This window comes from Alosa alosa, chromosome 9 (genome assembly GCF_017589495.1).
Source record: "Alosa alosa isolate M-15738 ecotype Scorff River chromosome 9, AALO_Geno_1.1, whole genome shotgun sequence".
NCBI lineage: Eukaryota > Metazoa > Chordata > Actinopteri > Clupeiformes > Clupeidae > Alosa > Alosa alosa.
The window spans coordinates 12965774-12992159 of record NC_063197.1 but is presented as its reverse complement, the minus strand read 5'-3'; the positions used below and the strand labels follow the sequence as shown (position 1 = coordinate 12992159).

Here is a 26386-nt window from a genome sequence, read left to right as displayed (position 1 = left end):
TCCTATTACAGTTCAGCTGAAATTACTTGGAAAAATATATATATATATATTTATGAAAATTCATTAAAATGGTGGATATAGAATTTTGGAATCAAACTCTTCATATATTAGATGATGTGGAGGTAATGACACATTTACCTGAAAAATGGCACAAATAATTTGATGTATACCAATTAGTCAAATTTAGAATTTTATTTCTCAAAATTTCAGTAACCCAATTTTACCCCAAATCTGAGAAATACCTATAGGTTGGGTGGGTGATTGCCTCTGCAGTATCCAGGCTGAAGTCAGGAGAGAGCACAAGTAACATCCCATGTTGGGCAGGCTATAATGCACGGACTGATTTTGCAAATAAATTCTTTTATTTTGTTTTCTGAGAACACTATACATTATTACACAGGCCAAGCTTCTCTAGTAGGCTATGCAACAAAAACAATGCATCACTGCCACAGCATGGTTCGGTCAAACTACTTCTTGCCATAATTACAGCTGGCAATATCCTTTACCAACCCCACTTCCACTATTGCTTAAATATAATGTGTCATGTAAATGTAATATTTAATATTTATTAATATATCAACACCTAGAACTAATAGTACAAGTCAAGGCTATTTCATATCTACATATGTACAGTTGTGTTTAGAATAATAGCAGTGTGTTTTAAAAAAGTGAATGCTCAAAATCCATTTTAATTCCATAATATCAATGCAATGGGAACACTGCACATTCAATTCCAAATCAAAACATGACCAAAATTGATCAAGTTTGTGTTACACCTTTACAGAAAGTGAAAAAGAATATTAGGCTGTTCAAAAATATAGCAGTGTTTGCATTTTTATTTACAAACACTGAACATTTACTGAATAAACTAAAAATGTTTCAAGATTTTGCTTTAAAACTTTGCTTAAAAACTCTGAATCACTGCACTAATATTTAGTTGCATAACCATTATTTCTGAGAACTGCTTCACATCTGTGTTGCATGGAGTCGACCAACTTCTGGCACTTGTGAACAGGTATTCCAGCCCAGGACAATTGAACTACATTCCACAATTCCTCTGCATTTCTGTGTTTTTGCTTCAGAAACAGCATTTTTGATGTCACCCTACAAGTTTTTTATGGGATTGAGACCTGTTCATCTAGAACCAAGACTTTGCTCGCTTACTGGTGTGTTTTGGGTCACTGTCTTATTGAAAGACCCATTTCAAAGGCATTTCCTCTTCAGCATAAGGCAACATGACCTCTTCAAGTATTTTTATGTATTGAAACTGATCCATGATCCCTATGCGATAAATAAGCCCAACACCACAGTATGAGAAACATCCCCATAAAATGATTTTTACACCACCATGCTTTACTGTCTTCAGTGTGCTGTGGCTTGAATTCAGTGCATGGGCACAGAATGTTGCACAATTTCTCCTTTGGTGAGTCAATGTGTCCGTTGGCAAATTTCAACCTATTCAGCACGTCTCTTTTTCAGCAATGGGACTTTGCAGACATTTTCTGCACTTCTTTATGTTTTCCCCTCTCAAATCAACTTTTTTATTAAAGTCTGCTGTTCCTCAGCGCAATGTCTGGAACGACCCATTTTGCAGTGTGAAATGCACTATAACCAGCATGCACAACATTTACTCCCTTCCTTCCTTAAATATGGGCCATAATTGACACCTGTTTCTTCACAGAATCAATCACCTCACTAATTGAACACAACACTGCTATTATTTTGAACATGGCCCTTTCAATTACAGATTCAATTACACAGAATGAGCAGCATGCATGTCATGACTGTTGGGTCTGTTGGTTTTCTATGACTCTACAACACTTAAATTATTTGCCATGTAGAAATATCACTTCTACCAAAAATGTTTATGAGGTTATTGATGTTGGACTGCTATTATTTTAAACACAACTGTATATCATTATACCAAACAAACAGCATTTTCTGTAGCCAATAAACCCTTTAAAACAGTTTTATTTGGCCTCTTGACAGGTAAAATCCTGGGAATAATGGCTCGGTAAATCTGGCATGAACTCTGTAAATAAGATATGTGGCAGTGTAACTGTCACAGTTAGTGATCCCGTAGAAAGCCAGAATTCCTGCCTGGTGATCTAGATATACCCCAATTTTGGAGGGGGCTTGACCTGGAATTTCAGTCTCAACATTATTGTGTGAAAAAGTAAGACAAGAGTTTTTGCAGCCCAAACACCAGGATTTGTTATTAAACCCAAACCTGCTGTTCGTACCTGTCCGTGCAATGTCATGATATGCAACTGCAATATAAATTTCAAACGGACTATCCCACTCAACCTCCCAATATGCACGCCTGGACAAACCTTCTGAACACAACGCCTGTCGGCAATCTCTGAAATAATCACGTCTATAGGTAGGATTGTGACTCCATTCAAGTTTGGTGCCCTTTTCAGACAAGAGGTGGTGTCTGTGTGCAGTATCCTCATCTAGTTTTGGATAGCAGGAATCTGAGTTGGGAAAGGCAGAGATTTTCCAGATAAAATCAATTGTGAGTCAGAAACCTAACATCTGAGGTCAACTTATTTCTGTAGTAAATATGTGACTTACATTTCTTCAACTGATATCTGGTCATTTCTTGAAACATTGCAAACTTCACTGTAAAGACAAGGCAGTACAATGTGTTGTACCTTGTGACATACATTAAAAGTATCATGGCATTTATCCATTTCAGTTTCCACTAAATCAATGAATTATTTTACATACCACTTCTCTGCACAAGTCCTACTTGATTTGTGCATGTTTCGTTCACCATATCCTTTAGATGAGAGACAGATGTTTTTACACCATCAAATGAGAAGCATTCACTGACAGTGACAGCTGGTAAATCTTTTGGGGAAAAAGAAGAGAGACTCTGTAGAGAAACAGAGGTCATCCACATTAATAAGTGAATCATGATCAGAATTAACCTAGAAATCTAGACGCACCCTAGCGGCGGCAAATTAATTTGCTCAGCCTATACGTCTAGTATCAAACCATAGGGATTTCTATTGGCTAACACCGTGGATGTTATTCAATCACAGCGCTCTATTTTGTTAGAGAGTCTTAAGGCGGGCTTAACAGGATAACGACAGTCCTGCGACGGTGAACAACAAGGAAGGTGGCTATGGCGAACTAAGAGGTTGTTTGAATCGGCGTTGCCAACTTAACTTGGACTTGTGCTTTTCTTTGAAAGTTGAGCAACACAATGCACTTAAGTCATTCCCTTTCGAAGAAGGATGTATTTGCCGCTTTGCCGAACCGGATAACGGATATGGTAAAGCGCTGGCCTATTGCATGCCTAGGCAGTTTGAAAGACAATTCTCTGCCCGCCCCTTGGATTAAGCGAGGTGAATGGTTCGATGCCAGACTATACATTTCAATGATATAGGATGGCCCGCCAGGCTAGATCAGAATAAGATGCACACATCATTTTAATAGGGGACTTTACAATAGGCTATGTATAACAGCGAGTAAAAAGGACTGTATGGACAACATAAGTTGCAATGTTCTTCAAGTGATCAAGGATAAACTGTGTGCAAATTGTGTCAATGTTGTCATCTAGGCCTATCTGCAAGATATGTTAGGAATGTATCTTCTGTCATTTTAACACAGTCTAAGATCACTTGGGTCTTGGATTACACATTTGAATAGTCTATTTTGAATTGCTTTTTTTACCATCCACCTGCGCAAAGCCTGCATCGGAGTGAATTTGAAATCTGGTGGATAGACTAACATCTTACAGTTGTATTTTCATCCTTCATTCATTCGTTATTTTTTTGTTGTAGCTCTGTACGTCATAAGCTGCTGGATACATTTCCCTGAGGATAAAGTGTCTATCTGTCTGTCTGTCTGTCTGTCTAATATGGAGCTAAATTTGTCTCAATAATATTTGTATATGCGCAGAGGGGGATCCACAAATATTTCTTGATTTTCATGTGTGTTTTGATATCTACAAATAAAAAAATAATATTTGTAACTCGTATATTGATTTTTACAAATATGGATGTGCATTTGTAAATAAAATGCCATTTGTAAAACTGAAAATTTCATTTGTGAAATGTGATTCTGCAGCTTTCTAAAGTGTTTTTTTGAGATGGAAAGTCACAATCCAACATAAATAGGCCTACTTTAATTCATCGGGCACACAGAAATCGCGAATCCAGTAGATGGCGACATCCACAAATATTTCTTGACTTGCATTCATGTTTTGATATCCACAAATAAAAAAATCATATTTGTAACTTGTAAATTGTTTTTCACAATTGTAGATGTGTATTTGTAAATGAAATGGCATTTGTAAAACTGAAAATTGCCTTTGTGAAATCTAATTTTGCATTTGTGGATCACCATCACACACAGTTTTCGTTTTCGCATTTGTGGATCAGCATTTGTGGATCACGTATTTTTGAGACAAACTTTGCGGCAGAGAAGCCACCCAGATCCACAAGTAGCCTGCTGACACTTTCTAATCCAGTAGATGGCAGTGTTGTTCTATGGGACTCATAACACACAGAGCTAGCAAACCTAGTTCTTAAATCTAACAAGTTATGCCTTTTACAACAAGCTTTTTGATGGAAAAGTGGTGTTTAATTTCCATAATCTTTGTTTAGTGAACGCTCATTTGCACTTCACGTCAATTAGACTATACCATGTGATGTCTCTTGAAGTGGGTGTCCAGTCTATTTTAAGTAGCCTAATGAAAAAAATCTATCTGGGATACAATAGAATAGCTCTAAATGCCAACTCTCTGCCAAACCTGAGACATTGTATATATTGTCTGCAATCTATTATTAGCATATGTAAGAAAGTAAAAAAATAAATAACATCAATAAACAAAATGTGCAGAATTTAATTCTCTTCACACACAGAGTATCTGATATAACCTGTAGGAAATGTATGTAATCCTCTGTGCTTGCCAGCTGTGCCATATCAGCTGCTCTCTTCTTCAGCACATTGAGCTCCTCCTGCAGCTGCTCTGCCCGACTCAGCTCCGCCTCCTTCTGAGTTCTGATCATCTCCGCCACCTCTACACGCTTTTGCTCAATGAAGGCCTGCAGCTCTGTGAAGACACTGTCACTGTGCTCCACTGCAGCCTGTGCAAAGGACTGTTACAAATGTAAAAAGTAGACATTACAAACAACCAACGACCTGACCTGTGATTTGGCCTTTGGAAGCTGATGTCATAGTTTACTTCCTAATTAATCCTCTTTGTTCCCAGTGGAACAAAGGTTTGTAAATGCACTGCAATAGACTACTGACATAATTGCTGCATACATTTCCTATGTTAGGAAACACCTATCGTAATATAGGTTCTAATAGTTCACTGCATTGGAATTAATGGATCCATAATTTCATTTCCAAATAGTATATCCTCCTTGACAGCTACAGTCTAGAAATAGCCTACTTCATTATGACACACAAACTATACTAGGGTCAGGAAGGTATGTGCTGTGTGTAGAACATCCACTGCCGTTAGGTATGGCCAAGTACAAGATAACATGAGAGGTGCAGTGTAGTGTAATTATGTTTACAATTGTTTTTGAATGATTTCAGTCAACTTCTAATATGGCATAAGTGTTCTTATTCGCATGCCCAGTTCTGTTCCTAATTAACACAATCCCCAGTGGATCAGTAACATCAGCACTTTAATATAGCCTATGGTATGCTTTCAGCACCACCTACCTTTAGAGGCTCAACATTTTCTGTCAGCTTGTTAAGTTCAGATTCCCTCTTAGAGATTTCACTCTGTAAGCTTAATTCCATTATCCTCTGTTGAGTTAATTCAGAAATGAAAAAAAATATGATGCAATTGTTCAGTTAAGTAAGAATAACGTATGATGCAAAGTGGAAGTTCTGATCCTTATTCAAAAATTGAGAGGTAAATCTGTCGAACAATACGTCACAGACCACTTGGAGGTGCAAACTCAGATAGCAAAATCAGATTGGCAGATAACGGACCGCTGGTGGTATGCCGCCATTGGACCACCATCTCTTTAAATTTAATAAAAGTTCATTAAAAGTTAATAAAATGATATATGGAGTATAACTGAACAAATGAAAAAGATTTTAGACCAATAGTAGCAAAATATTGGGCAATTTGTCTGCAACCCGCCAGTGGACCGCCAGAGAACCAATGAGCAAAATGCCAGCAAACCGCCAGCTATGCCCCCAATGAACCGACAGTGATCCGCCAGCATCTTGCTATCTGGGAAACAATATCAAAAAAGTAGTAGCGTTTGTGATGCAGTTGGCTCGTAGTCTAGCTTTCACCAGACCAAGCTTAGTTTTTTAAGATTGAACATTAGTCTGGGGAGTCCGCTATATATTTTCTACTGCACAAAAGGCGTGATCAATGGGCATACATGGATTTCTATGCAACGTCACGAAAACATGCGTGCGCAACCAAGAGGCAGAAAGCACCATAGAACAGCATAGAGCAATGCAAAAGAGCAAAAGAATAAAATGAGTTTTTGTGCTGAAAACCAATTCGAAATCACAATGGTTAGAGAATGTTAAATATGTTCAATATCCCTAACGGAATGCATGTCTTCGCCAAAAATGACAAAATACGATGTTTGATAATGCAAATGAACGGCAAACTTTGAAATATAGTCTGAAATGAGATGTTATTATCATTGAGACAACAGGGGTATACAATAAAATCTGATTGTAGCTTACAGCAGCCGACTATTTAGGTTAAATTTATAATGTTGTGGACGGCCACCAAGCGTCTTGTGCCCCACGGCTGCGCGCGCATCGGGAAACCCGTGTATAGTTCAAATGACTCTGTACGCAATTGGATAGTCAGTCATTCACCAATCTGACCAACGAACCGGGTGACATTTGCAGAGCAACGCGAAAACTCCAGGCTCTCCCGCTATCGTCATCGTTTTAAATCTGCCAATAAGTAGTGCCGTTTAAGTAGTAAACGATTATTAATGCTAACTGGGAGCTAGTTCCAATGTACGCGGGCGGAGGAGGGCGTTAGATCGGTTGCTCACAACCAACCAGTCACAACCTAAAAAGCCTTTCAAACGTGTCAATGACGTCATTCATTAGCATGATCATAGCATAGCATAGCATCAATGCTAGCGTGTTATAGGCAACAACGACCCAACCTGTAAGAAAATGAAAGGACATGACTCCCGGATTATTTCACTTTTTATTGATAATCCATATCCATTTTATAAAAAAAATAAAATAAAATCTGAGGGTTTCAGTTGTTAAATAGGTGAAAACAATAAATGTAGCCATGTAGCTCCATAGGACCCCATGTATTTTGGACTCGCCTGCGATCGCCATCTAGGTGAACTCTGGTGAACTGCAGCCAAATTCGGTTTGTATGGGATTAATAGAGAGTGGGGAGGCTCTCCGTAGACGGGCTCTGGTATAGGCAAAGATGGTTGATTACGAAGATACTTCCTGAGAGGCCATTTCCTGTCCCTGGAAATGTATGCAAATAGGGTAGCAGTAGTACACGCCCCACACATTTATGCAGTGATCGGGCTACCTTTTTAACATTGAGGTCTATGGCAGAATCCAAGAATTTTCCAGAATTTGTCAAAGCCTTATTTTTCTGAGCAATGGATGCACATTTCGGACACGGTATCATGATCGACAAACCCTCCTCCCCATTTTAGGAGAATGTCGTGACAGTATGACCCTCCAGTCAGGAGAAAATCAACATTAATGAAGGTGTACACCAAGTTTGTTTTGTACTCCCCATGCATCAACCACGTGGAACCAAGGCGTTCAAACGTCAGTCATACGTCAGTGACACGCCCCTGTGCAGGCGGGGACTGAACCTGAGCCTGTCTCTGACTTAACTCCACTCTGCCCTCATAGACATGAACTAGGACGACCCATCTTGCTAGCATTAATTATCTTTGGTATAGGTTTCCAGCGTGAGCTGCAGGGCGGAAAAGAAACCTCCGTCAGATCAGGCTAGGTTCACCCAGCCTAGTCGGCTCGTAAAAATTAAATGAGAATCGAAGTCATTAAAAAATGTAATCGTGCACAGGGGTGAATCGAGTTCACGATTTTATAACGATTTATCGTGCAGGCCTACTGCCTAAACCTCCGTTTTTGTCAGTTTACATGCAACTGTGCCACTCTGGCCAGAGTTTTTAGAAAGAATCGCTTTCAGAGGTGAATTCTCCGTTTGCGTGTGAAGGGCACAAACGAAGTAGCCTGGAAACCAGACTCTCTGACTTCGCTGTAGGGAAAAGCCGAGGCCAGGCTACAAACGAAGGAAAATGTCTCAGTTTTTTAAAATAAATGAGAGGTGTAAACGGGGCCTCAAAGGTAACTTCAAAGTCATTCCACGTCAATTCAACCAGGGCCCATGCACTTAGGTATCAAAACATTCTGAAAAAAATGACCAGGTGTACCTATGTTACCCAGGAGACACACTGTACTGTACTAAATTACTTTTATATAAGATCAATACTTTCCAAGATACAGGCAGTTTTACGGGGGAGGGGGGTGTCGATTTTGTTCGGCCTCTTTTTTGTCAAAGTTCACAAGCCCATAGCGCAAGAACTAAACCATGTAAGAGGCTCAAATTTTGCATGCTGGTACACAAATAGGAATAGTATATAGGAAAATCGTCACGTTTGGTCTGGATGATCCTGCATGGTCATAGCTGTCCCTCAAAGTTGATCAAAATGTTATTGGAGTTTTTGGCTGGGCTCTGTTCAGGCCTTCAGAAGACATTATTTGTACTCAACATAGGCTCTTGATTTATGTTCCTTATTGAGATAAGTAGAAACACTCTCACAAAAAGCAAAGAACAGAAAATAAATTCCTTCAGGGTCTGAACAGCAGACCTCACAAGTCTGAATAATAATTTTGGTTCTCATTTTCAGAGCACCCAAACACATTGTGGGAATGATGTTTTTGTAAGAGTGTTTCTACTTATCTCAATAAGGGAAATAAATTAAGAGCACACACATAAAAACTGTGCTTTCATTATACAACTTTTACTTTTAAATAGGCTACTAAAAAAATATAAATACTTTTATAACTCTTGAGCCAGCTCCTTACTGTGCAATGCAGCGTTTGCATACCTGGTTACCCCCCACAAATGCCCGTAGCCTATGTTTGTCTGAAAGAATAGGCTACTTCACCTTTTCATGTTCCTGTGCACGTGCAGGTGAGAGTACATCGTGTCCTTGGTGCTTTTCTGTGATGCACTCAACACACACACACTCTTCATCAGTCTGGCAAAAAACTTCTAGTGGTTTGTTATGTTGTGAACACACTCTCGCCTGGATGTCAACGACAGCCTTAACCATCTTGTGCTTCTTTCCTAGGAAAAGTTCCTCGTGGCGGCATAAGTGAGTTGCACAGTAGGAATCAAGGCACTCCAGACACGTTAGGTCAGCTTTGCGTTTCCTTCCTATGCAAACCGTACAATCCACATCGCCAGGTTCAGCAAACCCGCCATCCGATTGAATGCTTTGAAGACCATGGGTCTTTAGCTTTGCAACCATGTTAGCCAGAATGGGATTTTTACCTAAAACAGGTCTTGGGTTGAACGTCTGCCTGCACTGGGGGCAACCGTAGACACCCTTTTCATCGTCTATGTCCCATCCCTTCGTAATACACTCCATACAGTAACTGTGTCCACATGGAATAGTTACTGGATCCTTCAGTAGCTCCAAACAAATCGGACATTGGAAATGGTTTTCATCCACTGAGATATTTGCCTCTGCCATTTTGGTGTGCACCCTTAAAGAAGGCTGGTTGAAGTGAGATCAGTTTCGATTTATTCTATCAGATAAAGGGCACAGAAAGGTTTCGTTTCTCTGGAAAAGGTGTACATGTGAATGCATGCTAATGTGAATGTAGAACTGCATGCAAATTCCACATCAGCGAAATTCATCTGGCGAGATAAGGTTGTATCAGACCACACCCTCCACCAGACGCTGACAGAGGGGCAGATTTCCAGCAATGGCTAGCCTCATGGACTAGCCTAAGATAGTCCAGTGGACATTGTTGAACCCAGAAATGTTGAGTACACCAAAGTTTTATGATGGAAATATATAGTATGGGTTCCCAGCATGCAGAAACTGCCGGATGCTAATTTGCATATGTTGGACAATTTGTGTAATTGAGTTAATTAGCATAAATTAGCATAATCACCTATATTGATCATATTATAAGAGCTGCTTGGCCAAAATGGACCATGTTAGTATGTTTTTAGGGGTTACTGGAGATGCTGAGTCCATATCTGACATTTTCAAGATTCAAAATCACTATTTAAACTTGGTTTGGTCATGTTTTTACTCTCATTAAGCTGATTTTGCTGAGTTTTTGGGGGCGATTTAGATGGATTTTTGGAGGATAAAAATGTTCAGTGTTTAGGAATAATTTGGATCCTCAAGTTATTTCTGAATTCCACAATCATTTTGGAAATAGCTATTCACTGGCCCTCTGCTGTGACTCACAATTGAAGGGAAGAACTAGCCTCTACTACTCCTCACTGTCCTCATCCGTTGTCCTGTCATCATCTTCTCCAGACTCTTCATCCCTGTCCTTCTGCTGTTTTTGCTGTGTAAATATATTGCCACATGTAACATCACTGCCTTTGCAGAAACAATAATTAGTACAGGCCAGGCCTGCAGCTGCACTTTCCAGATACATGTATACACAGTTTTAACCCAGCTTTGCAGTTACAGCTGATAACATCTAACAAATCAGGAGGAGCAACAGGACTTGAATCGAGGGTGGGCAAGTTCCTCTCCTTTCTTCATACCTGTCTTCTAACTCCCTCCAAACGCGGTTATATCCACAGCCGGTGGATCAGGACGGTCTGCTGCTTTCCAAAGCAGCACCTGTAGATAAGCAGGTTTTCCATGGAGGAGCAAGTTGCATTCTGTAGGAGACAGTGTCTTCAGTGCTGGAGGAGCCGGGAGTGGGAGACCTCACTGCCAGGGATGAATTACTGCACGGGCCTACCGGGCCCGGCCCAGGGGCCCAAGGGGTCAGAGAGCCCTGAAGCCCAAGCCTTTGCATGAAATCATTGCCTCAATATCAACACATCAGGATGTAGGCTATGAATCTGATTGAATTTAGTATTGGCCATCCCCAAAATGCACCAGAATACAGGAAATCACATCAAACAAATTAAGAAAATTCTGAGGAAGGACCTCCAAACCCCCCTTCCACATATGCGACAATTAATGGGGGGCCCTTAATACATCTGGGCCCAGGGGCCCAAAAGTTCATAATCCGTCCATGCTCACCGCTAGGTGGAGGCCCAAGCAAAAGGATCCGAAGAGAACCCTTGTAAGGGGTACTATAAAGCTTACAGAGGCCTTCAGTAGAAGCCGCAGGAGGAGACCAGCCGTCGCCTGGACCTAGCTACGGGGAGAAATGCTTGCCTGAAGAGGGTTTTGATGCAGTGGCCAATGGTGGAGAAGGACTTCACGCGACTGGGAGAGCGGTCTGAGGAAGCGGCCTTGGAAAATAAGGTAGTGACGCTGGCCTGGGCGCTGACTTCACCGAGAGAAGACCTTGAGCCCCTGCCCCCGCCGGACAGCTTTAGGCTAGAGTTGGCGGTGGCCCTGGCTGCGGAGCAGAGCAGAGGTGGAGCAGCAATGAGGTGGTGCCTTGAGGATGGACGGTTGGCGGAGCCTGTTCGAGTCGGCCTGTTCGCTGGTGCTCTTTAGAAAATAAGGGGAAAAAAGTTTGTTGTGTGAAACCGATGGCACGAGCCAGAGAAGGTCTAGGCCCCAGGCCTTGGCGGTGTGGAGTGGCGAAACAGCGGAGGACAGCTCTGTGACAAGGCAGCAGAGGAGGGACGCCAACGTCGGTAGCTGTAGCCAGCGCAGCGTGGTCCGGCTGCGATGGAACTGGAGTCTGCTGCCCCGACTGGCGAGGTGCAGTTTACAGTTTACTACTTTGTTTACAATATTTCCAGGCTTCAACCAGACAGTTGAATGTGGTGGAGTTGTAATAGAAATAGTAGGCCTAAGCTAGTAGCCTGGCTAGCGCCACCACTTCTCAAAGAGACGTGGTCTGGGAACCAAACGTTCATTTTCACGTATTTGAAAAAAATGCCCAGATCCGTTTATTGGGTGCCACGGATGTCTATCAAATGCGTCTGTGCATAGCTCATCATCGTCTTGCTTTCCCCCCTGTTCTGTGATTGGTTCCCAATCTCAGGCGAAAATTTGCTCCATGGTCTCCAGGCTGCCTTAGCAGCGTGAATCAAATCGCGCGCAAGGCAGCATGGGAACACCCAGGCTAAAGCTATAGGCTAATCTGCATAAAGTGTGCTGACATAAATATCAGACATTCAGTATTCTCTCTTTTTATATCAGGATATAAAATAATACAGATATATTACATTGTAATCCTCTGGTACTCTAAGGTATGCTATTGAAATGTCTAGCCCCCCTCCAAAAAAAGAAAAATCGAGGTTCGTATCAAACCGTGGGTCAAAAATTGTGATACGAATCGAATTGTTAGGTTGGTGTATCGTTACAGCCCTACTGTATATTGCTACAGCCCTATCCTCCAAAAATCTGTCTAAATTGTACCAAAAAACTCAGCAAAATCAGCTTAATGAGAGTAAAATGTGACCAAACCAAGTTTAAATAGTGATTTTGAATCTTGAAAATGTCAGATATGGACTCAGCATCTCCAGTAACCCCTAAAAACATACTAACATTGTCCATTTTGGCCAAGCAGCTCTTATAATATGATCAATATAGGCTATTATGCTAATTTATGCTAATTAGCTCAATTACACAAATTGCCCAACATGTGCAAATTAGCATCCGGCAGTTTCTGCATGCTGGGAACCCATACTATATATTTCCATCATAAAACTTTGGTGTACTCAACATTTCCGGGTCCACAATGGGGCTCTATGGGCTGTCCACCGGACTACTACGAAGCCCCTAAGGGGACATGAGCAAAACAAAATCTAAAGTTTAGTTTCATGTACTCACGTGAGCATGTGAAACTTTCATGTGCGCAAATGAAACTTTCACGTGAGCACATGAAAGTTTCACATGCTCACGCAAAACTTTTTCACATGAAACTTTCATGTGAGCACATGAAAGTTTCAGGTGAGCGCATGAAAGTTTCAGGTGAGCACATGAAAGTTTCATGTGCGCACATGAAAGTTTCACGTGCGCACATGAAACTAAACTCTAGATTTTTTTCCCCTCAAGTCCCCTTAGGGGCTCCATACCTAACAAACGCATTTCATTTAAAAAAAAAACTGGTCAATCGCTAACAACTAAGTGCACCTAGGCCTACAACTCTACACATCCAAAAGGGTAGAAGCTTCCAGAAGGCTATCATAACTTTTTTACCGTTTAGTATGTGCATCAGCACAGCCTACGACGATGTGAATTGACAGCTCTTGTCGCGGTAAACTTAAGCTCCTGTCTCTAAATAGTGTAGACTAGGCCTACTTGCTATGTTGCTTGATTTTCTGTAATAAATGCAGCCTGTAGCCTAGGTTACTTCAGCAAACCCAGACCAGTTGTGGCATCAGTTTCGCTTTTAAAACGCAACAGTGTAGTGTGATAGGGAGAGTGCCTGTTGCGGGGTATTTAATTTACAGCATAGGCATGACGAGCTCCCTTTGTCAGCGCACTAGACCAGCGGCATCTTTAGTAGCACCCCCACCCAGCAATCAGTACAAATAAGCATGTTTATAACAGTTCAGCAAGATAGATTTGGCCAAAGGTGGGACCCCTTTGCGGTGGTGGCAGCCGTGGGACCGGAGCGACCGCACCCCCGCTCCCTTCGCTTATGAGGCTATAGGCCACGGATGGGGAGTCTCTATTGTGTGTGTGTGAGACCGGGGCAAGGAGAGTTGGCTGTGTGAGTTTTATGCCGCTGCATGGAGCCTAACTAACGAAAGAAGACTATATCTACGTGAAATAACAACAAAATAAGAAACGTAATACAGTATGGTGGTCACAATGGAGGGGGCACAGATTTAATTTGAGGGGGCACCGCCCCCTTTTGCCCCCCTAGCGCCGGGTCTGCCCTCCACAAGTCAACTAGGATGTCATCGACATTATTCGAGGTGGCAACAAAATAGCTAAAAGGGCACAAAACAGGTATAAAACACAATCTGTTTTAGTGCAGACCCCTTGGCACACAGTTGAATCTGTGACACAGGTCACAGATTCATCTGACTGTCTCTATTTCATGTGTTTTTGGAGAGTCAAGTGGAAGTGGCAATATCCAATGAAAAATAAAAGATAGGCTACTTGGTAGAAAGATACCGAATTTATTGTTCCAATAGCCTGCTGAAGTCAAGTATTTCTATTTTTACTTTTTTTTAAATTTTATTTGCCCCCCAACACACCAGTGGCAATCCTACTCGATCCCCCAACACACACTCACGCATTGAAAAGGTGGCTTCATGTCACGTCACAGACTCACTCTCAAAATGCCCAGTGCATTTTTAATTTCAGTTCTGAGGGGTAGGAGGTTTAACAAACACTGAGATCTTTTTTTCCTCCGTCTTCCCTGGAACCGTATCAAGAATATTTGCGTCCAAACGGATCCATCTCAACACGACTCAACACGTTACTTCATACCCCAGGCCTATAGCTAGCACTGTGTCTTTACAGAAATTCACCAAAACTTGCAAAACTTGCGCTTTTAAAACAGACAGAATAGGCTACGGCGAAATGGCTAGTGCAAGGAAACCAGAATTGTTTGTGTGGACTGATGGTGAACTGTCAACTGTAGCCAACTGTAAAACTAATAAACTTTATTTTACGGTTTGTGAAGAGTGCAGTCCCGTCCTTTATTTGGCTAAAGCAGGTAGGCCTACTAATCACTTTTACTTTCTTTGGTTGTAGGATAGTCCATGATTCACATTAGTTTTGGCTATCACCGCAATTAGGCAACTAAACCAAGTTCTAGGCTATTCTGTCGCCACATTTATAATATTGCTATAAAACCTTCGTTAGTAACAGTCAATACTTTTGCCTGCATCAAATCGTGCATTCCGCATTCAGTGTGCTACCATCGGCTTAACGTGAGTTCTAAGCGTCTTTGTATGCTTATATCTGATTTCACTCGACTGTGAATGCATGTATATATGTTGTAAGACATGTAAAATAAATGAATGACACTGGCACTACGCACAAATTAATGTAGCCTAAATTTACACCGCACTTTCCTAATAACTTAAATTCTTACGCGTCACTGACAGTAGCTAGAATGCATAAAAAAAACAAGAATAAAAATAAAAAACAGTGTTCAGTCCACCAAGGCATAAGCTATCGGCGCTGCGCAGCATCAGTTGTGATATTTATCTTAACGGAGTGTAATCGTAGGTAATGTCATGTATGACATTACTAGTATTGTTAGGCAATACTATAAGTGCAAGTCCAGGGCAGCTGAGGTGTGGCGATGACATCATCGATACGTAAGCAGGATGTGCGGTTTCGCTGCCTAAACGAACTCAAACGGGCTACGCAGTGGCGTAACATGCAGCAAGTGCAGTCGTATGGCAAGCCATTCAAGACAAAACGTCTTTCAAAATAACGCCTCCACGTGTAGATTTTTTACTTTTTCAGGAGTAAAAAATAGACGTCTGAGCCGCCAGACGCCAAATTTTACGCGGTGCCACGCGCAAAAACTTTAGGCCTGACGTCAGAGGTAAAAAATGATCGTCTGGGTGATTTGCTGCAATGCCAGAGCCTTTGTGCCAGAGTGGACACAGCATTGGCTGCTGGAAACAGGAAATGCAGCCGCTATAGTTGCAGCAGAAGAAACAAGATGCCAGAGCAATGTGCAGCATATTCCTGCTCAAATTGGTTGTATTTTGTGAATGCAATATTACCAGAGAGTTGAAAAGGAGCAAGGATCTTTGTTATTGTATGTAAATCGTAGCCAGCTAGCTAGGCTACTTGCTAGGTGTTCAGGTGTTCACCCGGCTATGAACTGAGACTTGATGAGTCATATTCCATAACACTGACTTACATTACAACTGACACAAAAATGCTATTGTAGAAATGAATCAAATATTACTAATATAACATTGGCAGGCGAATTTTACACAAGTGGCACAGACTGTAGCCTATTATCGGGCAGTTGCTACTTGTAGCTTAGCTAGTAATAAGTGTGTTGGTGGTAGCTTCACTATTTCCTGAATAAAGTAACTTTTCAATAGCTTAACTTCTTTATATGAAGTACACTGTAAAAAATAACACTACATCTTACTGCAGTAACACAAGTATACTTTACTTACTATAGGCTGACCAAGTGTTCTTACTAGAGTAACATTAGTAATGTGCCGAACTTGCAAACAATGGGGTCTAAAACTTGAGATACACCAGTAAGCTTCACAACTCAGACCTGAGTAAACTGGACTCACGCAGTGCACACGCGCGCACAGTTGCAGAGGGAGCATTCTGGATTCCACAGCCAACGGTCGGCAGTGTTACGGTGTGGCTGACTTTGGGATGGGAGTGTAACAGCTTCACCAGTGACTTGCTCTGTCCGTAAGTTTACAGTATGTATTAATGTGTCAAATGTTTACAGTATAGGTTGAACTAACAGCATTTGTGCAAAACTGTACATTCGGGTTTCATTAACAACTGGGGTAATGTTAAGTTCAACTTGCTAAGTGGTCGATATATGCGCTTAGCTGCTAACAGTTTGCAGCTAACTGATAGCAGCTATGCGAAGTTAAAAAACCAAAGATCTTTTTGTTAACACTGCCTCAGACCATGCTGAGCAGAAAACAAATATTCTAGGTATTCAAGCCCTTTGATATTTTTTGTTATCGGTTATGAGGAAGTGGTGGTTTCTGGGGTCTAAAACTAGGCTGTATAAATTTGCCAATAGCAGTTGTCTTCATGAGCTCTCTTTAATGAAGTTTAGTTCTAACGCTAGCCATTTCTCATGAGAAACGCTTTGCTAGCATGCTAAGTTGATTCAAACGGTAAAGATTAAACTGTGTATGGTTTACGCCGATATTCCTACTGTATTGATAAAACAATTAGGATAATTGACTCATAACCTTACTGACTGAGAAAGCCATGGTCTTTTATCTAAAAATCTTCGTTGTGATTTAGCAAGAGGACTTAGGTTGCAGTGTGTGTGGAATTTGAACGAATGTGCCGTTATTGAGGTGCAAAATGGCATCATATAATTCCAACGCGATGATTGACATTTTAAATTCTATTGTGATAAATGTACTAGGCCTGAAGCAATAGAGAAAAATTAAGTTGCCAAATCATAATATTTTTAGCTTAACAGTATTAATTAGGTCTCTGGAGAAATAATTTAAATTAACATTTAATGTGATAAACTTAATCAGCTGTTTTAGTTAAACATGGCCAATAGATGCATATTGATAATAATTTTGTTTTTTTTTTTGCAGTTGGAAAACTGAAAATGCAGAGCAATGAACTGGACATGTAAGTTGTGCTTGTTTGATGTGAAGTCAGAGGTCAGTTGCTCAAACACTACTGATTGAAACATGGAGGTTACACACCAGAATAATGACCGAAAAAAACTGCAGAGGGTGGTGAAAACTGGCCAACGCATCACCGGTTCCTCACTCTCCACCATCAAGGCTATCCAGGGCAAGTGATGCTTCATGTAAGGCGCCGCAGCATCATCAAAGACTGTTCTCACCTCAACCACAGACTGTTCACCCCCTCCCCTGGGAGGCGTTACAGGTCTCTCTGCACCCAAACCAGCAGGTTCAGAGGAAGCTCCTTCCCCGCGGCTGTCACCCTACTGAACTCTAGCTGTGCATCCCGGTGACAACCAACCAACTAAGCCCCGCCCGATGCCTCCTTGCCTGTGCCTGTTGAGGTGTCCACCATGACCATCGAAACCTTGACGGGGACACCCCCCCCCGTGGACAATTGCACTACCCTATCCCACCCATAGTGTTCTATTTATTTACAAATGTACATACTGTAATTACACATATAGCCATTCCATTTTCTACTGCTCTTCATACTATTCATCCTGCACATACACGTATTCTTACTACTGTTATAATGTTACTGTTTCTGCACTACAGTACTGTTACCACACTGCACATAGCTGTATACTGTACATATATGTCTATATGGTTCATACCAAATATATCCATATTTATTCTGCTAATACACTGCACATATTTATACCTAATTTATATTACTCTAAACCACCTTCTGTAAAACCAACTGTATACTACTGTTTACAATCAAAGATATTTCCTATCCCTGTCTATGCACCACCTGTCTTTGTATATCACATTGCATTTTTTTCTTTTTTTTTTGCACTTCTAGTTAGATGCAAACTGCATTTTGTTGTCTTTGTACTTGTACTCTGCAAAATGACAATAAAGTTATCTAATCTAATAGTGCCAACTATTTGTGTATATTCTGCAAGTAAACTTTACTATCCAACATAAAGTACCCTTTACAACTCAAAGTAAGGGTAACTCATTTAACAGTAGTAAATACAACTTCGTTTCAAGTAAGCTTTACTTGAGGGCATGAAGTAAACTTTACTAGTTGGAAGTAAGTAACCAGAACTTTAAAGTCTTAAGTAAGGATAACTTCTTCTAAGTAAGCATTACTTGTAGACATCAAGTAAACATAACTTGAAAGAGAAAAGTTTTGTTTACTTAACTTATTTAAGGCAACGAGTTTCCACCCTTTTTTCAAGTAACCATTACTTATTATTTTTTACAGTGTAGCTTGGCCAAACAAGCTACACTTTTGTCATGTGAAATTAGCACAATTTAAAGTAGCTTCCTATGTAGTGAACTAGCCTACTGCTGTGTTTGTGTTACTAAGCTTGCTACATTTGACTGGGGTGGTAGTTTTGTGTAGTGAAGTTTTATTCATGGCAGAGTAACTGATAGTTTAGCTCACTACAATTCCCAAGTAGCTTGCCCAACACTGTATTATTCACATGTAATTCACTCTAACAAAAACAAGATGCATCTCAAATCCCTTTTTATTCATTTATTTATTTTATATCTCCCCAGAACAACTGCCTTGCTCAAGGACTACCACGAATGAGCTGAACGGTCTCCTCACACCCCTGGAACTGAGGAAGGTGTAGCTCTACATTGCATTACTGCAGGGCATCTGCTAGACTGTGACTGAATATTTGATTTATGAGCTCCACTTTCATCACCTTTTTGGTATGGCACCATGACCGGAAAGCACTGCAGAGGGTGTGAAAACTGCCCAACGCATCACCGGTTCCTCACTCCCCTCCATCGAGGCCATCCAGGGCAAGCGATGCTTGCATAAGGCGTGCAGCATCATCAAAGACTGTTCTCACCCCAACCACAGACTGTTCACCCCACTCCCCTCAGGGAGGCGTTACAGGTCTCTCTGCACCCGTAACCACGTAGCCTACTTGGAATAGCCTACCCCTCAGGTGTCTGAATGGCTGATCTCATGTAAATGTTTATGGAACCTTTCTGTATAAGTATATATACACTCTTTTGATCCCGTGAGGGAAATTTGATCTCTGCATTTATCCAAATCTGTGAATCAGTGAAACACACACATACACACAGTGAACACACAGTGAGGTGAAGCACACACTAACCCCGAGCAGTGAGCTACCTGCTACAGCAGCGCTCAGGGAGCAGTAAGGGGGTTAGGTGCCTTGCTCAAGGGCACTTCAGCCGTGGATGTGGGCATGGAAGAGCAGTGCTCAACCACTTCCCCTGCCCACGTTTTTCCTACTGATCGAGTGTGCGATCAGCCATTCAGACACCTGAGGGGTAGGCTATTCCAAGTAGGCTACGTGGTTGAGTGACAAACCTGAGTAAATTGACTCAGAGTAGAAGAGCTGATACAGGAAACATGGTTGTGTGTATTTTAATATTCATAGTGGCTTAACAGTAATAGAATATTCTGATACTGTATATCATATAAAGTGATGACATCCCAGATCAAAACTGGGAACATAATCCATAATGTTTGACAGCATAGACAAAAACTGGTTTGATACAAGTTGTAATGAGTTAAATGTAGTTGTAATTCCATACAAGTGTTCTCATATTTAAGTTCAGTGCCATCAAAAATAAAGTTTGATAAACAGACATTGGTTTGGAATAAGTAAAGGAAATGGTGTAACTGGGTTCAATATCTGTCAGAAAAGTTCCATAAACATTGAAAAGTGCAAGTTTGTAGGTTTGTTTCTGATCGTTAAAAAACAGACATTGGTTTTTGGCATAAATAAGTGTAACAGTTCATTAATACAAGACAAAAAGGCCAGCATGTGTTATTCACAGTTCACAGGTTCCAGCCCCAATGAAGAGATCAAATAAAGAGGAATTAAGAAACATTTTAGCAGGGCTGAAACATTTTCAGCCCTGTTCAATGCAATCAGTAAAGAATCTGGGAGTGTCTTCACAGGCTCAGTGAGACAGAGGTTACTGTCATGTTGGTGACAGTACATACACAACTGGTGCATGTAATTTTGTATGTTCCCAGTCCACCTTGCTAAATTTGCTTAGATACACTTAGACTGAGAACAAAAGTGCTACAGACAGCAGGTGGCAGTACATAATGAAACTGGGTAAACTCCATAAAAGAGGACCGAGTCATCCAGACAGTGGGAAAATGGGAGACAGAGTGGCGAATGCAGGTGATTAGATTAGATTAGATTAGATTCAACTTTATTGTCATTGTGCAGAGTCCAGAGATAACAAAATGCAGTTTGTGTCTAACCAGAAGTGCAAAAAAGCAGAAAAGTGCAATGTGATATACAAAGTAGTTGGTGCATAGACAGACAAAAGATATAGTACAGTGTAGACAGTGTACAGTTGTTTTCAGAAGGTGGTTTAGAGTAGTATAAATTAAATATAAGTATGTGCAGTGTATTAGCAGTAACCTTAGAAGACCAGAATAAATATGGCCATGTAATATAAACAAGATGTACAGATATGTGCAATGTAGTGGGAGTACCATTATAGTAGTAGTAAGAAAGATATTAGATATATACAGTGTATTATACAGTGAATATATTACAGACAAACTGAATAAATATGGATATTTAGTATAAACCATATAAACAGATATGTACAGTATGTACAGCTATGTGCAGTGTGGTAACAGTACCATTGTAGTGCAGAAACAGTAACATTATAATAGTATTAAGAATAAGTGTATGTGCAGGATGAAGAGCAGTAGAATATGGCTATGGATAAGTTGGTAAATAAAAAGACACTATGGATGGGATAGGGTAGTCCACTTGTGAGGGGGTGGGGTGGGGGATGTCCGTCTCCTTGTTGTCCCTGTCAAGGCTGCCATGGTCGTATAATATATAGTATAAGTATATACTCTACGACCATGGCAGCCTTGAGTCACCATGGTCGTGGACACCTCAACAAGCACAGACAAGGAGGCTGGGGGCGGGGGGTGATGGGGGCTTAAGTTCGTTGGATGTCACCGGGATGCAGAGCTAGAGTTTAGTAGGGTGACAGTCGCAGGAAAAAAGCTTTCTCTGAACCTGCTGGTTCAGGTGCGGAGAGACCTGTAAAGCCTCCCTGAAGAGAGTGGGGTGAACAGTCTGTGGTTGGGGTGAGAACAGTCTTTGATGATGCTGCGCGCCTTACGCAAGCATCGCTTGTCCTAGATGTCCTCGATGGAGGGGAGTGAGGAACCGGTGATGCGTTGGGCAGTTTTCACACCCTCTGCAGTGCTTTCCGGTCATGGGCAGAGCAGTTGCCTTACCAAAAAGGTGATGAAGGTGGAGCTCATAAATCAAATATTCAGTCACAGTCTAGCAGATGCCCTGCAGTAATGCAATGTAGAGCTACACCTTCCTCAGTTCCAGGGGTTTGAGGAGACCGTTCAGCTCATTCGTGGTAGTCCTTGAGCAAGGCAGTTGTTCTGGGGAGATATAAAATAAATAAATGAATAAAAAGGATTTGAGATGCATCTTATTTTTTTTGTTAGAGTGAATTACATGTGAATAATACAGTGTTGGGCAAGCTACTTGGGAATTGTAGTGAGCTAAACTATCAGTTACTCTGCCATGAATAAAACTTCACTACACAAAACTACCACCCCAGTCAAATGTAGCAAGCTTAGTAACACAAACACAGCAGTAGGCTAGTTCACTACATAGGAAGCTACTTTAAATTGTGCTAATTTCACATGACAAAGGTGTAGCTTGTTTGGCAAAGCTACTTCATATAAAGAAGTTAAGCTATTGAAAAGTTACTTTATTCAGGAAATAGTGAAGCTACCACCAACACACTTATTACTAGCTAAGCTACAAGTAGCAACTGCCCGATAATAGGCTACAGTCTGTGCCACTTGTGTAAAATTCGCCTGCCAATGTTATATTAGTAATATTTGATTCATTTCTACAATAGCATTCTTGTGTCAGTTGTAATGTAAGTCAGTGTTATGGAATATGACTCATCAAGTCTCAGTTCATAGCCGGGTGAACACCTGAACACCTAGCAAGTAGCCTAGCTAGCTGGCTACGATTTACATACAATAACAAAGATCCTTGCTCCTTTTCAACTCTCTGGTAATATTGCATTCACAAAATACAACCAATACCATAATGTTAAATCTTTCTTGTGAAAAGTAATCCCCCGAGCCCTGTTTGCGATGGTCCGCCAATTTGAGCAGGAATATGCTGCACATTGCTCTGGCATCTTGTTTCTTCTGCTGCAACTATAGCGGCTGCATTTCCTGTTTCCAGCAGCCAATGCTGTGTCTACTCTGGCACAAAGGCTCTGGCATTGCAGCAAATCACCCAGACGCCATTTTTTACCTCTGACGTCAGACGCAAAGTTTTTGCGCGTGGCACACGTAAAAATTTGACGTCTGAAGCTCAGACGTCTATTTTTTACTCCTGAAAAAGTAAAACATCTATCGTAACTCCCCCTATTTCCACCGGTCCCGTATTTCCACCGTCTTGCGTGTATGTGTCACTTAATATCCATTTCTATACAAACCAAGACAGCGGACTCCTATAGAAACGCAACCACCCACAACATAGGTGTATCTAAATTAGCTATGTACCAAAAATGACATTTTACCGTGACTGGAGGAGCTGTAAACAGTGTTGTAAGGCTGCGTGTACAAACCGCTGGAGCTCCAGTGGAATTTTAATTTCAATGACGAGAATTCTCGGTCTAACCGTCCATGTGCCGTTGAAACGGTGTAAATAGGCGACCCATCAGGCCAGCACTATAACTCGGCGTGGTAAACAAAATCGATATTTCAGGCAGTAAATGCCCCGTTAAGAACCAAACCAGATTTTGTTCAAATCTACACAACTATGGCTACTGAAAATGTAAGGTTCATTTAGTAAATGTTATTTTGAAGTGTTAAAAAACATCGTTGTTTTAGAATTTCTGAACAAAAGTGGTGATAATTGGGGGTGTTACGATACACGTGGAGGCGTTATTTTGACAGACGTTTTGCCTTGAACGGCTTGCCATACAGTCGCACCAGGGCCCGTGACCTCCCGGGGCCCGTCGCTACCCCCGCAATGCATTTGCTGGAAAATTCTATACAGGTCCTTTCTGACTACCGGCGTGCCTTTGACCAGGCCAAGGCTACAGCGCAGACGCTCGCAAATAAATGGGGTGTTCAGAGTACATTTGAAAATGTTAGAGCACGGAGAGTGAAGCGTCACTTTGACGAACTATCGGAAGATGAGCGCTTAACAGATGCAGAGAGATACTTCAAAGTGCAGGTATTTAATGCAACTCTGGACATCATAATCCGTCAGCTCTCCCAAAGATTTGCAAGTATGCGGGAAACTTGTCATGTGTTTGAGTCTTTACGTCCTACAACTCGCAGGTGATGATGAACTGCTTGAAAAGGCAAGACTGTTTGTCAGACCATTATAGCTGGGACATTGCACCGACATTCCCAACACAACTCCTCTCATTCAGGTCTTGCTTTAAAGCAGAGATTTCACAGAAGTCATCTATTTTTCAACTTGCCAAAATGCTGGTGGTAGATTATGAGTGTAACATCCACATTCGGGAAAGTGTGTACTGCTCTCATGTTGTTTCTGACATTGGCTGTGACTGTGGCAACAGCTGAGCGATCTTTTCCCAAACTCAAACTTATTAAGGAGCAGCATGGGGCAGGAGAGGCTCAGTGGGTTAGCTATCCTGTCCATTAAAAATACGAGAGCCAGAGCATTAAATATTGGGAACATCGTTAACGATTTTGCACAACGAAAGGCTCGTAAGATGCCTTCTTCTAATGGCCTAGTTCACGCATATTGTGGATTGTATGCATATGAATGATTTTATTTGCTTTCTGCACGGTTAAATAAGTTAGGCTACGTTACGTTTTGTTTCTGCGCAGTGTGAGTTTATAAGCAAGCAATATACGCTTGCAGTTTCAGCAGAGGGTTGAAGAGGCGCATTGAGCGTATTGTTCCCATAATTCCATGCGAGTTGATGTTAATGCAGTAATATTAGATTATCCTGGCCTGCAGGCTGTTAATAAAATTATTTTTAATGTTTTCACATGTACTGGATCCTATGTAGTCGTGTGTTACTACTATGTAGTCGTGTGTTACTACTACTAAACTACTTCGGTGCCTCAGGCCCTTTGCGTTAAACAATTCACCCTTAATGTGTATTGCATGTATCAGGGTTAATTCATCCGGGGCCTAAGAATGTTGGCTTGGTGCCCGCGTAGCGCTCTCGCACCTGGGCCTACCATTGATTTGTTACGCCACTGGGGTTACGGTTTAAGATTTCTCCACCCTGGGACCAGATTTCAGAAAAGGTTCCGGGCAATGCGTTTACAGGATTCGATTGGACCCTCAGTTAAGACGAAGCAAAACCTCTGCGTTTAACCTAAAAAGCGTCTCCGTGTGGACAGGTCCTTAACCTCTGGGTTGTCTGAACCTGTGGCGACTAAACCCCGAGCTGTCGGTTCCAAAACACCGGTTACCAGTTAGTTCAATCAACCCTGTGTTAGATAACCTTGAGTTGTGCGCGTTCACGGTGAACTTATAAAGGCATCATCTATATTGAGAGTCGAAACCATGAGTGAAACCGGCGAAAGGAAGATCACCGTATTTTTCAGAGGCGGAGTAGTCGAGGCTTACGAGGAGGAGAGAACTGTAATAACAAAAAAAGAGCAAGCGCCTGCGTCCGAGACCTTGCTTGGCAGAGAATAGCCTAACTGACCGTGTAAATGCGTATGTTTAAGATTTATTTATTTATCTATTTAATGTCAAAAGAACAATTAAATAATTCACTGGACATCACGTATTGTATTGACTGCTTTGAATGATGCTTTCTTAAACTGGCCTAGTTGTAACAGATTGAGTAGGCCATAGAATTGTTTGAGAATCCCAAATGTAATTTTCTATTTTAACGCGGGTCCTGCAGCTTTGGGCCAAGTTAAACTTTTGCGCTCCATCATCATCGGAAGGGTGAATGCCGGAAGGCATGGGTAGCCTATTGGACACATTTCGGTGCACATTTGGGAAATGTAATAAGTGATGCTGACCTGCCAGTTGGTGAAACTACACTTTAATGATCCTCGTGGGTTTGTGTCCAGGAAAACGAATGAAGTTGCGCAGGAACTGCTTTAGCGCAAGGCAAACTTTACGCACCGACCGACAGCTTGCCGATATGCTCTGCGTCTCCAACACTACAAAAACTCCCAGTCGGAGAGCGTGTGTAGCCTATTAAAAAAATATTTTATCCCAAATGCCATCAGCATTCTTAACCAAACTTAGTGACAATATGCATACCCGTCTGAGCTGTACAGCTATATTTAAACTTATTTATTAATTTTCTATAGGCTGTTTCCCCTTTTTTGTACTGTACTTGTTTTAATTATATCTTCAATGTGTCTGAGATGTTGTTTGTCCATCTGTCTGGTGAGCCAAACACAAATGTCCACTATGGTGTAGGCTAGCTAGCCTACATTAAAGATTTATTTGATCCTATTCTAATCCACCATGCGTAATGTAGGGATGGAGAATGTTTTTCAAGTAGCCTATATTTAGGATTCAGCTGAAAAACTCTAGCGCTCTTAAAAAACTCGTTTGGAAAAGAATGGATAGGCTATCATGTGATGTCGTGGTCTTATTATGCAAGCCGTTCAGGACATAACGTCTGTCAAAATAACGCCTGCACGTTTAGATTTTTTACTTCTTCAGGAGTAAAAAATAGATGTCTGAGCGTCAGACGTCATATTTTTACGTGCCACGCGCAAAAACTTTGCGTCTGACGTCAGAAGTAAAAAAAATGACGTCTGGTCAGAACATTTCTCAGGGTAGGCAAGGCTTTTTTTGGCACATTTAATAGGCAGTTTTCTGTCAAATCAAGGGGTTCATTCATGCTGATTTTACCAGTCTTTCTCTTTTACAGGATTGAAAGAATTCCACCAAGGTAAGAGTGAAGTAG

General features: G+C 41.3%; 1 protein-coding gene across 4 annotated transcripts; it reads right to left on the bottom strand.

Moving 5' to 3' along the window:
* Positions 1 to 723: 723 nt before the first annotated feature.
* Positions 724 to 9902, bottom strand: LOC125301261 (E3 ubiquitin/ISG15 ligase TRIM25-like). 4 transcript variants are annotated; one of them, XM_048253694.1, is made up of 6 exons: positions 9138 to 9901; positions 5692 to 5778; positions 4893 to 5114; positions 2734 to 2881; positions 2578 to 2625; positions 724 to 2477 (listed from the first exon to the last, which is right to left on the bottom strand). In XM_048253694.1, exons 1-6 carry the CDS (start codon positions 9726 to 9728, stop codon positions 1960 to 1962), a joined length of 1614 nt encoding a protein of 537 aa, XP_048109651.1. In that variant the 5' UTR covers positions 9729 to 9901; the 3' UTR covers positions 724 to 1959. The 4 variants fall into 4 exon arrangements, with proteins under 4 accessions (XP_048109651.1, XP_048109654.1, XP_048109655.1 ...); XM_048253697.1 differs by having other exon boundaries at positions 9527 to 9601; XM_048253698.1 differs by lacking the exon at positions 9138 to 9901 and adding an exon at positions 9078 to 9127.
* Between the last annotated feature and the right edge of the window lie 16484 nt (positions 9903 to 26386).

Bases quoted from the DNA above. Each gene is read 5' to 3' on its own strand.
- LOC125301261 (XM_048253694.1), bottom strand. From the start codon at position 9,728: ATGGCAGAGGCAAATATCTCAGTGGATGAAAACCATTTCCAATGTCCG. The intron at 2,626-2,733 runs GTATGTAAAATA...TTGTCTTTACAG, and splicing joins AGGACTTGTGCAGAGAAGTG to TGAAGTTTGCAATGTTTCAA. The intron at 2,478-2,577 runs GTAAGTCACATA...TTCCCAACTCAG, and splicing joins CAGATATCAGTTGAAGAAAT to ATTCCTGCTATCCAAAACTA.